General features: G+C 34.2%; 1 protein-coding gene across 3 annotated transcripts in view; it reads right to left on the reverse strand.

Moving 5' to 3' along the window:
- supt20 (SPT20 homolog, SAGA complex component) overlaps positions 1–14065 on the reverse strand; it is a 100182-nt gene that overhangs the window by 27971 nt on the left and 58146 nt on the right. For all 3 annotated transcript variants that reach the window (XM_039745809.1, XM_039745808.1, XM_039745807.1), the window contains exons 15-18: positions 10770–10802; positions 8330–8447; positions 7296–7401; positions 1841–1993 (exon numbers count right to left, since the gene is read on the reverse strand). In XM_039745809.1, the coding sequence (XP_039601743.1) occupies positions 1841–1993; positions 7296–7401; positions 8330–8447; positions 10770–10802 (410 nt within the window). The remainder of the gene's footprint in view (positions 1–1840; positions 1994–7295; positions 7402–8329; positions 8448–10769; positions 10803–14065) is intronic.

The raw sequence follows: 14065 nt of genomic DNA on the forward strand, positions 1-14065 counted from the left end.
TAAAAAGATACCTGAAATGTGCATAAGTAGCTTTCCATATAAAAGTACGGATTTATAAAGGAAAACATGACAGGAGAACTTGCATCTATTTACGGCAGCTCTGACCGGTTTCAGGAAACTGAAAAATGTCAACCAGCTAAATGACACCTTACATGTAAAGTAATTAATATCATCAAGCCTTTATTAGAATGTGGTTTAAAATGACAAACATATTACATCTCAAAAGGGAACGCTATGACATATAGACTGTGTTTTAGTTCCCTTTTAAGAGGGGCAATTTTGTTTATAGGCACCGAAGAACTTTGCTTTTTTGTCAGTTTATATCTGCTACCTACTAGTATTTCTCAACTGTCTGACAGGTGAGGGATATCTCATCCAAGCCTCACTCTGTCATGGCCACTGTGCTACAAGGCATAAACTGGCTGACGAGTCACTAAGTTCAGTTTTCGTATGGTGTTGTGGATGTACAAATATAAAACATGTTTTTGCCAACATAAAAAGATAATTTTCAATTTTCCTGGTTTTCATAACATAACTGTGGCAACTGACTGCACTCACACTGCAATAAGGGCACCTAGAGAGAATAAAGCTGCTTTTGTTAACCATAAGCAGAGACTTTCAATTAACACATACAGTAAGTCACTTATGATGCTAAGATGAGACTGACAAATGTTGTGGCTCGGTGGCCTGGGTCAACTCATGATTCATTTATTTGAGGCAAAGTACCTTTGGCACATGAGGTGGTACATGGCGGCTGGCATGTTGGTAAGATAACCGGCTGAACCCTCAGTTTTTCATATGGCCTATACTATTCATTGTAACACAATCATATCATTACATGTGCCAGGAGACAGTGGCTACCTTCTCAAATGCTGGCACCGTATGTCTTTCCTTGACCCCTCACTTCAATGCCATGCTGAGCACACCACAGATGCAGGTGGTGGTGTCTCAAAATTTTATGTGGGAGGCTTTACCAGCCAATAAATACCTGCAGCATCATGACTTCATATATGTACAAGATTGATTAGTACAGTTCATATTGTTTCAGGGTTCGAGTTACATTTACATATCCACATCTATAAAGATCATTGTCATTTTCACAGGTAAATTGCACAGAAATGTACATACACTACGTTTTAGAAATCTGATTTTTTTGGCATATACATTTTCATATTTTTGTTGAACACTAAGTTTACACTCAAATCCATGCAAAGTTTTAAAAATGAAACCCCAGATCACTATATGAGATCACTGCTAAGAGAATTTGGGGGAAATATTAAAAATAAAATTATTTTAAATTGTTAAAAAAAAAAAAAAAATCTACCCCCGCAGATACTGGAACATGCATCAATGAAGGAAGAAGTCTCCATGGTAAGTACAGGTAAAGTTAATTTTCCAGTGAATAAAAAAAAATAATAAAAGGAGGAAGAAAACTTTAATATTAAAAGAAGTCTAATGTAAGTGAAACTGCCACCAAACATCATATCTGGAAAAAATAGCTCATTTAATATTCTTGGTACAGAGTTTGGAGAATTTATTAAATATTTGAGAAAAGTACATTTAACATCTACAGAAAAAAACAAACATAGGAACAGAAACACTATTCACTCTAACTGATGTAGCAAAAGGAATACAATTCCAGTAGTAATTGCCTGTCAGTTGCCCTATTTCACTCTGGGGAAATAACCATATGCATGACAGAAAACTTTTTGAGTAGATATCCACCTCTGAGTAATTGTATAAATACAGCAAGTCTAAGAATAAATAAAGCTGTGACATAAGAAGAGATATTTGTATGCTGCTGTCATAAATTTTCAAAATAAGTAACAGTAAAACTCACTCTGTGAGGATCCCACTGGTGAAAGAGCAGATGGTGAAAGCAGGTTTACTTGATTCAGTTCTGAGTGTTTACGAGAGAGGCTCTGACTCTTAGATGGAGGAGGAGTTGGAGATTTCAGGTGGCTACCTGACTGCTGGGAACTATAAGCATTTGCTGAAAAATACATAAACAGTTATATTACTTCTATATAATAAAACACATTTCAAAAAGAATGCAATCCTTACTCACAGACCTAACAGTTAATGTTGAGTGTTATTGTTTTTTAATGCCTCTACAAAATGTTTTTAAAGGTATTTCTAGTAAATACTTCTTATGAACAAGAACTAGAGACATATACTGGAAACTCTGGCTGATTCCAAATAAAAATTGTTTACTGAAATATTTTAAAACAGCCATCTCAATCTGCTAATTAAATTCAGAAAATAACAAATCTCAAGTATCATGTGCCTAATGCAAAATAAGCTTTTCAGATACAACATTGGAATTGAATATGTTAATTAATGTGAAGGCTGTGAATGTTTTGGCAGAGATGACTTCTAAACTGAATTTTCATTTAGACTGAAAAAAGATCCTTCATCCATGTATTAACCTAAATTAGATAATTAGTCTATGTTGCTTGCAGGAATCAAGTATCTAGCACAATGCATTCTGTTTCAGGAAAGATCTACTAATATGCCAGGATATGGACACTAAAATACCACTGAGAAAGAACCTAGCATTAAGATGTCCCCAAATCTTCCACCAGACTCTGAGCCAATACTAGACAGAATTAGATGCAAAGTTGGAACTGTCTGTGGATGTAGCTCAGAGTCACCAGTTCACCTAAGATGAATGGCCTCAAGATGTGGTAGGAAATCAGATGTACCCACTAAAAATGTTATGCAGGCACTTCATAGAAACAGTGTCTCATCCAGGATTTGGAGATGTGAGGCAGCAGAGCTAACCACTGTAACACAATAATAATATCCTACTTTAAACTGAATATTTAAATAACTTGACAAAGTAACATGTATTAACTGCAGCCTAACATGATGATAGCATCAGTACATTATTCATTCCACACACTTTATTTATATAATGTTTAAGGACTTGGTGTGTGTTCAAATAAAAGCACAATTATTCTAAAAGCTTATTTTAGTTTGGTATAATGATCATATTTCAGTACCTAACAAGTTTTCGTTAACATTTGTGACTTAAAATGTTTCAAAGACGTGTGCAGGATTAGGAAGGAATATGGATCCGATTCTGATTGTCGATTAATTGACAAGTAAAACCAGATTAAGTGAAGAAAAATGAAAATATACTATGCACTTAATGGTGGTACTACCAAGATTGCCTTTTTAACCCTTTGCACTTCGAAAGTATCAACCCATCACTTGAAAGACATCTTATTTTTTCACATTTACAATACCTGCTCAGTTATACCATCAAAAAGATATCAATCGGAAATGTAAAAAGCATCTTTTTATTAAAACCATAACTAAAAATGCACTTGCTACAAACATTCCTTTCAAATGTGTGTTTATGTACTACAAACACTTAACTTGCAAATGCAGGGAACAAACAAAATACGATGGAAATTTTAAAGAACTGACAGCACAATAAAGTTGATAAAAATGCAAAGTTTTTTGCAAAAAAGAGCAATTTAATATTTTCAAAAGATAAATGGTATGCATCTTCTCATACTTAAACCTCAGAGGTTCACAATACATTCTAGTATTTTGCATAATGTGACTTAAAAACAAAATATATAACAAGACAATTGTAATACAAAAATAAATAATTACAACCATCATGCTGCATTCAACTGATTCACTTTTTTAACTTTGTAAAATAAACATACAAAACAATACACCTGTCCTTCTGTTTTTAGAATCAAAAGACACAACATGGCATTATAATAATACCAACATCACACAGTGCAAAAGAAAAAAAAAAAATCTTCAATTTGTATATTAAAAGTGTAACACTGCCTTGAGGAAATGGCACACAACAATTCTATATCTCATTCTGTAAACTAATGAGAAAACCCATGATAAATGCACTTAAATAGAAGTACAATTTTATAATACATTATAATACAGAAGTACTTTTCTTTACACACATGGTAACCAAATGACTCCAAACCAGTTTTCCTTAATGCAGTATCATAAAGCTCATAGGAAGCATAAAGTCCTAACAGAGAATGTGCCTATTGAAGGAGTCGTTGTTTTAACAGATTATGTACAACAGCTAAGATTCCAAATTAAATATATTTACATATATTGTTAAATGTCCTATACATATGTATTTATTATGCCAGACATTCTCAACTCAATCCTGGTGATGCCATGCAACTGCAGGCTATTGCTGCAACCAATTTTTGTTTTTAATTGGGCTTTTAGCCTAATTGTGGCAAGTAAGCTGTTATTTCCCAGTTTGGTACATTTTTATTAGAATGTAACAAGTATTTATGTTAAACGGATAGTTTAGTGTTTTTTTTTTAACATTGTTTTTATAATTATTATCATCATGATTTCATTGTGGTGTTCTGGTCATTTAAGCTATTTACTGATGAGCACATTAGTGGATTTCACACTAAAATAGTCATAGTCTTTCAGCCTTCAGTGTCGTTTGCTCAGGTGTCTGTTCTGCTGATTATTAATTTTCACTTTTAGGATATAATTAAGGGAGCAAATAACACAGAATGAAGCCACATTAATAGGTAAATAACAAAAGAGAAGCAAGCATTTAAAGCAACAGTCATGTTAAAAATTAAGTACAACACACACAATACATTTTCTTTAACATTTGTGGGCATATCAAGATTTGACCTTCATTTAAACAGTACCTATAGATAAATTTAACAAATACTATAATACATTTACATTTTGTAAAACCTGCAGTGACATGGTGTGCTCAGGACTGAGTTTAAGAACCATTGTATTATATACCAAGTTTCCATCAATCAGCCTTCTTTGGAGTAAAGAAAACATGATCACATTTATAAACATGGCCTCATTTTGCATACATGTAGTCATCACGAATGTCTTCTCTGTTGTTTAAGAAAAATATTAATAGTGTCTTCTATAACAGTAATGGCTGCAGACAGTTTTGTGAGTACCTTACAGCTAAACATAAAGGTGGAGATGCAAGAGAGGAACCAGGACTCATGAAATCAGGCTAAAAAACAGTCACAGTCAACGACTGGCAAATTTTTGAACATGACTGACTTAGCAAACTTGGGTAAGTTGTATAATTCCAGCTCAGACACAAAGAGCACGAACAATCAAAACTACAAAGTGTTACTTTGCACTTTTAAATGTGAACTTTCAGACAACACAGTTGCTGGAAATATGTCTTGGTGTTATAGTTGTAGATATGACAAAAGTAACACACAATATGACATCATCACATTATACACACATTATATTATACTAAAACAATAAATGCAAAAAATATATAACAAAATGTACAGAACTGCACTGATGCTCTGTACTATGCAACTCTTTAATAAACATAATTAAGATTAGATGAAGATGCTGGTATGACCAGGGGGGTACAGAGGCGAATCAAAGGCAGGGACCACAGTGATTTTACTCTCCAGTACAGACTTAGCATAAGAAAATACCTCACCTACCTGATCATATTACAGGTTGAGCATCCCTATTCCAAAATTCCAAAATCCGAAATGCTCAAAAAATCAAGAACCATTTGAGCACTGACATGATGCCAGAAGTGGAAAATTCCACACCTACAGTAACCTCATGTGGGGCTCGACCAATGCTCCCCCTATTGTTGGAACAAAAATTTTGACTTTGGTATCAATACCTGCCTTTGGACCTTAATACCAGATCCAACATGGTTAGCAAATAATGAGTAATTCTAAACCCCCATTCCTCCACCTCCAGTCTAAATCCTGCCTCCCTGGTATACCGTGCCATCGCATAGCACTACTTCCCTCTCAACAGCCATGAAATCCTGACTGCATTGAAGCAAAAAGGTTGGAGGGATGGTTTTCCCCGGTGAAGTCCCGATTGGGTTGAAGCAAACAGAGGAGGTGGGGAGAATCCCATACTGAAGTCCAGATTGGGCCTTAGTAATTCGGTTGGTGTGTGGAGGGTTGAGGCTTATATCCTTTATGAAGATTTGATGATGTCGAAGCACATACTTTTGTTTCATGAAGTCTTCGAAACAGACATTTTTCAGTAACTACAATAGTGAGTGTTGATGGAAAGCGGTAGGTTGAGACGAAAGGTGACATTTCCTGTACCAAAAATCCCGAAATGCTGGTACCATACAGTTTTAAAATTTGGGTTTTTCAGTAGTTTCTCAGTATCAGCATACTGCACAACCTTAGTTAACTCTAATAATTTTTTTTAACTGAAGAACTGATATAAATAACACAAGAGCTAGTACTTACCGTTTATGACTGATTTCTTGAAACCTCACACCCCACTTTCAAGTTTCAGATGGCATGAAACATCACTACATAAGCTTGGTGGCCTGTCCAGGGGAGTTTTGTGAGTCATGGATGTATTAAATTAGGGTTAAAGGTGACAGCTGCACTGCATTTCCAAACTGCTGTGTGGAAGGATGAGTAAGCAGCGCAATAACAGCTGTCAGGCAGTTCAAAAGTGCTGTGTGTCAGTCACACAGAAAATACACTACATTGGCTCCAGTTTGCTATCAACTATTGTCACTGTCAGACCCACACACACTACTCACTGTTTATTGCTTATTCTCTGCACAGTAAACTTTTAATCAAAACAAAGCATCGTAGTTGGAGACTGAAAGCCTGCCATTGTTTGTTGTTGCTGCTGTTTAACAATTGATACAAGTATTTTGCTCATGTTACTCTGCACAAACTTTGTTTCAGGAACAAAATTATTTAAATTATTATATAAAATTAGCTTCAGGCTATATGTGTAAAGTGCTTTTGAAACACCAATTTTGTATTTAGACTTGGGTTCCATTCCCAAGATGTCTTATTATGTATATTCAAATATTCCAAAATCCGAAAATATCCAAAATCCAAAATACTTCTGAATCCAGGCATTTTGGATTTGGGGATGCTCAACCTGTATTATTCTTCTTCTTTATGGTAAGTTAAACAACAATGTACATCAAAAAGTGCATGTCTAGTAAAGAAAATAAATCCTAAACACTTTTTAGACATGCATAATAAATTATTTGCAATTAGTGGAATTCATACTTTGGTAAAATTAATCTTAACTATATTTGTTAAACCAAATAAATAAATAAATAAACACACACCAATCATAAAAAACTTGTACAGGTAATTAATTACCTACTTCTGTGCAGACCTGGTAAATTTTACAATCAAAAGTCACAGTTAAAAAATTTAATTTCATGATTATGCAGCATTTACAACACTGATATACTCTGGGTAACAACTTTAATTCACAACAGATTATGCAAATACTGTAAATGCTTTATTACTGTTATTTTATACCTGAGGAGTTGCTTCCTGAACCAGATGGCAGTTTAATAGGTGGTGGTCTGTGTTTCACTCCCTTTCCCAGTACTGAGGACTGAACTGACCCAGAAATGCCATCAGGCTGTGGAAGAAATATAAACAGGTAACTGTACACTAAAAACATTTCTAAAATAGCAATAATGTAATAAAATGAAAAGGTATACCATAAACATAACTCTATTAAATAATTATTTGTCTAAGAAATCAAATGCTTCCATAGTTACATCTATCGGCAATATATCTGTAGAAAAGAGGCAAATCAGAAAAAGTGATCATATTGTTGCACAGTACAAAATAGATTACTCAGAGAACTTTGTACAATTATTACTGCCATATACAAAGGTTAGAAACCAACATCCATCAAAGGATTAAAATGCTTTAAAACATTAGGAAATTTTCTGGATGTATAACAATTTTACCCTTTAACAGTGAGAACAAATTGGTACATAACTGTAAGATTAAGTAAACCAACACACTTCCTAACTTTTCCTACGTTCCATTTACCTCAGAAATCAGGTATCAGAGCTGGGAATGATGTCACACCTGAGCTAATCATGTTCCAGTAAAACATTAGAAAAACCAATATGGACACCTCCAGGAAAGCCTTTGCTGTGTTTGCTTTTTAAGAATAAGTACCAATTGATAAGACATTACGTAATATTTTGCTCATCTAAAACACTTTAGCAACATTTCCACAGATAGAAGTTGGAAAGTAATGTATATACGACTGATTTAATGAGACACAAGTGCTAATAAACAGTAAAATGCTATAGCTTTCACTAAAGTTAGCAGTGTACTTCAACATTTTGCATTGACATCATAATGTAATGACAGACAAGTCCTGAGTTTCCGTGGGGGGTGTCCCAGTTGAAAAATCTGACTTCTCACTTCAAATGGAATGCAGCGCTTTTAGCTTTAAGTTTAGAAACAAATTTGCAACTGATTTTCACTGTGCTTAATACTTAGCCTATCTAGAACATAATATATCTAGAACAAATTTCTAAACTCACTTCTGCTTCCTTTGAAGGAGAGAGCTGGCCGTGATTTGCTGATCCACCGGAGTTGTGAGACATCTTTATAGGGCATTTGGCATCTTTATGGTAAACATCCTTGTACTGTTTAATAAACCTGAAATTTAACAAAACTATGAATTATTTTATTTTTGGATTTGTGCTTAAAATGAAAGTAAACCATAATCTAATAAGTCAGCTTAAAAGTTTTACTTTTAGTTTCCCAAAAACTGCAGAATTCTAATCAAACTTATTCTCAGGATTGCATTGTGTTTTGCAACATTCTGTATTTTACAGCCTTTAACTTTAAGTTGCTTTTAAATTAATATCTCCCTCCTTACATTTTAAGTCCAAAATGTTTGGTGAAAATCTCTTTGTATAGGAGTGCCACAATCTAAAATAGCTAAAATCATTTAGCTGGAGACACTGGTTGAAATTAATGTAGAAGCACTCCTTCACAAAACCGGTTTTGAGAATTTGGAAATAACTATTCTGTCATACAACTTAGGTGTAACCTTGGCAAGAATTAAAAAAGTAATTTTAATGTCATATTGTGACAAATAAGCTTGACAGACTGAATAGTATCCTTTCGGTTCTCAATCTTTTTATGTACTGTATACTTCTACAAATGTAATGTTTACCAAAAAATGTATACATCCTGAACAATTGAAAAGGTTGTGTGGGTAAATGAACGCTATCTTTCACATAATTTATTTAAAAAAGTCAATTTATAAACAACTAGAAGAGTTGCTTAGTGTTGTTAGGGTGAGAAAGTTGGAAGTGGGGAAACTTTACTACCCGTAAGCTTGCTGCATTTAGTACATTATTATTTTTAGTATTGGAAAGGTTCTATGGCATGGGTCTATGACAAGAACAGTGAAGAGAAAAAAACTTTAAAGAAAATGGGTGGGAATCAAACAAAGCCTTCTTGGTTAAAAATGTGTGCTAACCATCACATCAACACTGCAACCTGTTTGGCACAGTTTCTCTGTTAATAGACCACAACACTTTATTTCACACCATTTACTATTTTGAAACTGTAGCTGTCTTTCTCAGTTTTACCCAGATATAAATTCCAAACTTTGCTGTAAATTTAAAGTAGGAAAACATTTTTGTGTTCGCACTAAATACAATCAGTGATTCACTTTGTTATGACATATGAGCCAGCTGTGGAGCTTAGGATCAATTGCTCCAATATATGCAAGAGTCAGAAATCTCACTTACGTGACTTGAAATATGACAGAAAAACAATGCTGAGCAGAATATGATGGTGGTGGTATTGAGAAAGATTACACTTATAATGGGGATGAGGGAGATGCAAGGCTGAAAGTAAAATGCTAAAAATGTAACTTTCGGGGAGAAGTTCCCATATGGCAAATTTCAAGTATGTGGTTTGAAAACAAAGCTGTTCATAAAAAAACAAACAAATAAAATATATTTTATATATATATATATATATATATATATATATATATATATATATATATATATATATATATATATATATATATATATATAGTAATCCCTCGCTATATCGCGCTTTGACTTTCGCGGTTTCTAAATGTAAGCACATCTAAATATATATCACGGATTTTTCGCTGATTCGCTGCTTTCTGCGGACAATGGGTCTTTTAATTTAGGTTACATGCTTCCTCAGTTTGATTGCCCAGTTGACTTCATACAAGGGACGCTATTGGCGGATGGCTTAGAAGCTACCCAATCAGAGCATGTATTACATATTAACTAAAACTCCTCAATGCTATAAGATATGCTTCCCGCGTGGCGCTTGTTTTGTTTGCTTCCCTCTGTCTCTCATTCTCTCTGCCTGACGAGGGGGTGTGAGCAGAGGGGCTGTTTACACAGTGGCTGTTTGCCTAGAAGATAGGACGCTCCTCTACAAAATGCCGCTTTATCGCGGTGCTTCTGTATACTTAAAAGCAGGTATTGATTTTTGATTGTTTGCTTTTCTTAGCGAGCGCTCTCTCTGACATTATCTGCTCTTCACGGTGCTCCTTTAAAGATAAGATATGTTTGCATTCTTTTAATTGTGAGAAAGAACTGCCATCTCTGTCTTGTAATGAAGCACAGTTTAAACGTTTGACTAAAGGGTGTTATTTCATGTCTAGAGGGCTCTAATAATGTTAACAGTGTGGGAGAGTTTATAAGGGCTTAAAATATACAAAAATAACCATACAAACATATGGTTTCTACTTCGCGGATTTTCACCTATCGCGGGGGTCTGGAGCAACCCCGATCGAGGAGGATTACTGTATATATATATATATATATATATATATATATATATATATATATATATATATATATATATATATAAAAAGAGAGAGAGAGAGAATGTACAAATGGTCTTGGTATAATTATATTTATTGAAAAATATCCTACTCAGCTCGAATAACACTGATAATATTAAGACAGAACTTACCGGTCGGCATCAATCTTTGAGCCGATGAGAAATCTAAAATAAACCAAAAGAGAAAAAAAAAATAAAAATATAAAAACTTAACAGGATTGTTAGTCCATTCTGAAAAATAAAGATAGAAAAAAATTAATGGAGTTAAATAAAAGCCAAATAAAACCACAAATTATATTAAACATACTGCTAAAAATTGTGTCATTTTTGTAATGAAAGGATTCAAGCAAAAATTAAAACCTCAATTCAAATGCATTCAGACATACTGTATGTGCAATTTTAGGATGTGTGATTAAATGTTGGTTATACGGCTAAAAAGTACAAAGTTCATCAGAACTGTAAATATACTGTAAACAATGAATCCCAAATAAAGACAGAATGATAAACAGAAGAAAAGAGTTAGATTAAGCCAGGAAAAATAGAATATTGAAGAATACAGCTGCAATTAGAAATATGTATCAAACTAACTGACCCTGTTGTGTAGTTTACTTTTCAACGATACTTCTTACATTACTAAAATCAATTACTAGAAGTGAAAAGAGTAAGGTGAAATAAATGTGATCCATTGCTGGCTAATTAACAGGAAGTATGTTTACCCATCGACAAATCACTTCCAAATTTTGATAAAAGAGCTGACTGACAAGATACACCTTTTAATGTTTAAATAAGCAACAAAAGGATATTTTACTTTAACATTAACACATTCATTGCAATGATCAACAATAACCAAAACATGTTTTGGCTTGGTCAGTGTTTGGATGGGTGACCATATCCAGAAAAGGCTTGGTATGCTGCTGGAAGAGGTCCTAGTAAGGCCATCAGGAGGCACTTACCCTGTGGCCCGAGTGTCTATCTTAATGTCGCAGCACAGTCACACGGATGCTGCACTGTAAAACTTGGTGCCATCCTTTGCATGAAAAATAAAGCTGTCATCACTCTCTGTGGTAATAAAGGTTTTTGGGCATCTTTCGAAAAAGAGTAGGATGTTACCCGATGTCCAGGCTCGATTGCACACAATGACCTAGTCATTCTGGTCCGCATGTTTAAAAAAAACCAACCTATGTATACGTCAACTTTCTTCTTTCATAATTTTTTAAAAAGAACATCTATGGTTCTTATGTTTATAATTCTGCTTATTTTCTTACATAGTTCTAAGATGCCCCAGTCTCTCTCAGCAGCATTTGGTGCAAGGCAGGAACCGCCCTGCCACAGAAACACCAACCCATAACACAGCAAACATTCACACTAGACCACTTTAGATGCAAGAATAATATTATTTATGCATCTGGTGTAATGTAGAGGGATACCATAATACCTGGAAAAAATCCTATGCAAACAAAGGTTTGTGTATCCAGGTTCCTACAACAGTTAGGCAACTGCACCAGTGAATCACGCCTTCCATTGTTTTACATGCAAAATTACAAACATTTTATTTGTCTTAAAAAAACATGCATATATTTCTTAGAATAACATCACTTTATAGAAAACTAGCTTTTACCCGTGACTTTGTCCGTGCGGGACTGTTTTAATATACTTTTTTTTCTGAAATATATATATGAAGTTATAGTTATTGCCCGTGACTTTCTTCACGTGGAACGTCTGACGCCATGGGAGTGTAAATATTTGATTGCTTTTTAGAGGATTTCCTTATAAACAATATTTTTTGTTTCTAATATTACCAGGCTCGCGGGCAAACTTATGCATGAGCAAGCTACGTAAAACTGACCGTGGGAGAAACAATCTTCCCTTAAATCTACGCCAGCGTATTTCAAAGTTTGGCCCTGAGACTTATTTATCATCATGGCGAAGCATACTTTGAGGGGAAATTGCAGTCTCTTAAAGTCAAAGGGGAAGTCATTGGATATTAGAAGAATGTGCAGCACGAACTCTTTTTCTCCTTGAGCACACCCGGTCAAAATAATGGCTTCGATTAAATTTTTATGAGGGGCTTTGACTTGCAGTCTAGTGCCATTATACAGTTTTGGTGGTTTTAAATACCGAAGAAGCAATACGGGTATGCCCTTCCGCAGAGTAAGCCTATGGTATGGAAGACCCGGTGGTTTAAGGGAATTTAAAAACTCTACCGGATAGTTAACGGCTTCATCTACATTACAGACAGTGTCTATCGACTTGTAGACCATTTCTTCTCCATCAAAGGACTTCAGCAACATATCATTAATGAAAGCAGCTTGATCGTTATATAAAGAGCAACCTTTTTCTTAAAGTAATTTCAATTATTTTTCTAAACTGCAACAAACTTCTTCCATGTCATATGTATGTATCCACCCTTTGAGACTGGGCATGTTTAAAGAAAAGTTGGAAGTTTTATTTATTTATTTTTTTGTCTCTTAACTTTCAAGAAAAATAAATGATGTATATACATTAGCAATAAATAAGTCTGGATGCCATGAGTGTGTCATATGCAGGATTCTGGATAGTTCAGAGAAGGAAAAAATGTATAGTATATGAGGTGAGACACAAAAATAACCAAATTGGTTAAAAAAAAAAAATATATATATATATATATATATATATATATATATATATATATAAATAAATAAATAAATATATATATATATAAATAAATATATATATATATATATATATATATATATATATATATATATATATATATATATATATATATATACAGTAATCCCTCCTCGATCGCAGGGGTTGTGTTCCAGAACACCCCGCAATAGGTGAAAATCCGCGAAGTAGAAACCATATGTTTGTATGGTTATTTTTATATATTTTAAGTCCTTAGAAACTCTCCCACACTGTTTATAAATATTCTCCACACAGTTATACAGTAAACCCTTGTTTATCGCGGTTAATCCGCTCCAGACAGATAAATGAATTTCCACGAAGTAGAATTCTTTATTTATAAATCTAATATTTTCGCAGTTAGAGCATAGAAAGCCTGTTTACGACCTTCTAAATATGTTTTTTAACATTAGAGCCCTCTAGACATGAAATAACACCCTTTAGTCAAAAGTTTAAACTGCGCTCCATGACAAGATAGAGATGACAGTTCTTTCTCACAATTAAAAGAATGCAAAAATATCTTCCTCTTCAAAGGAGTGCTGTCAGGAGCAGAGAATGTCAGAGAGGGAGAGAAAAGTAAACAATCAAAAATCAATAGGGCTGTTAGGCTTTTAAGTAAACGAAGCACAGTGATAAAGCGGCTGCAATGAAGGGATCAATGTGAAGGTAGTCTTTCAGCATTTTTTAGAGGAGCATCGGTATCTTCTAAGCAAACAGCCTCTGTGCAAACAGCCCCTCTGCTTACACCCCCTCCGTCAGGA

Source organism: Polypterus senegalus, chromosome 2, assembly GCF_016835505.1.
Source record: "Polypterus senegalus isolate Bchr_013 chromosome 2, ASM1683550v1, whole genome shotgun sequence".
Taxonomy (NCBI): Eukaryota; Metazoa; Chordata; class Cladistia; order Polypteriformes; family Polypteridae; genus Polypterus; species Polypterus senegalus.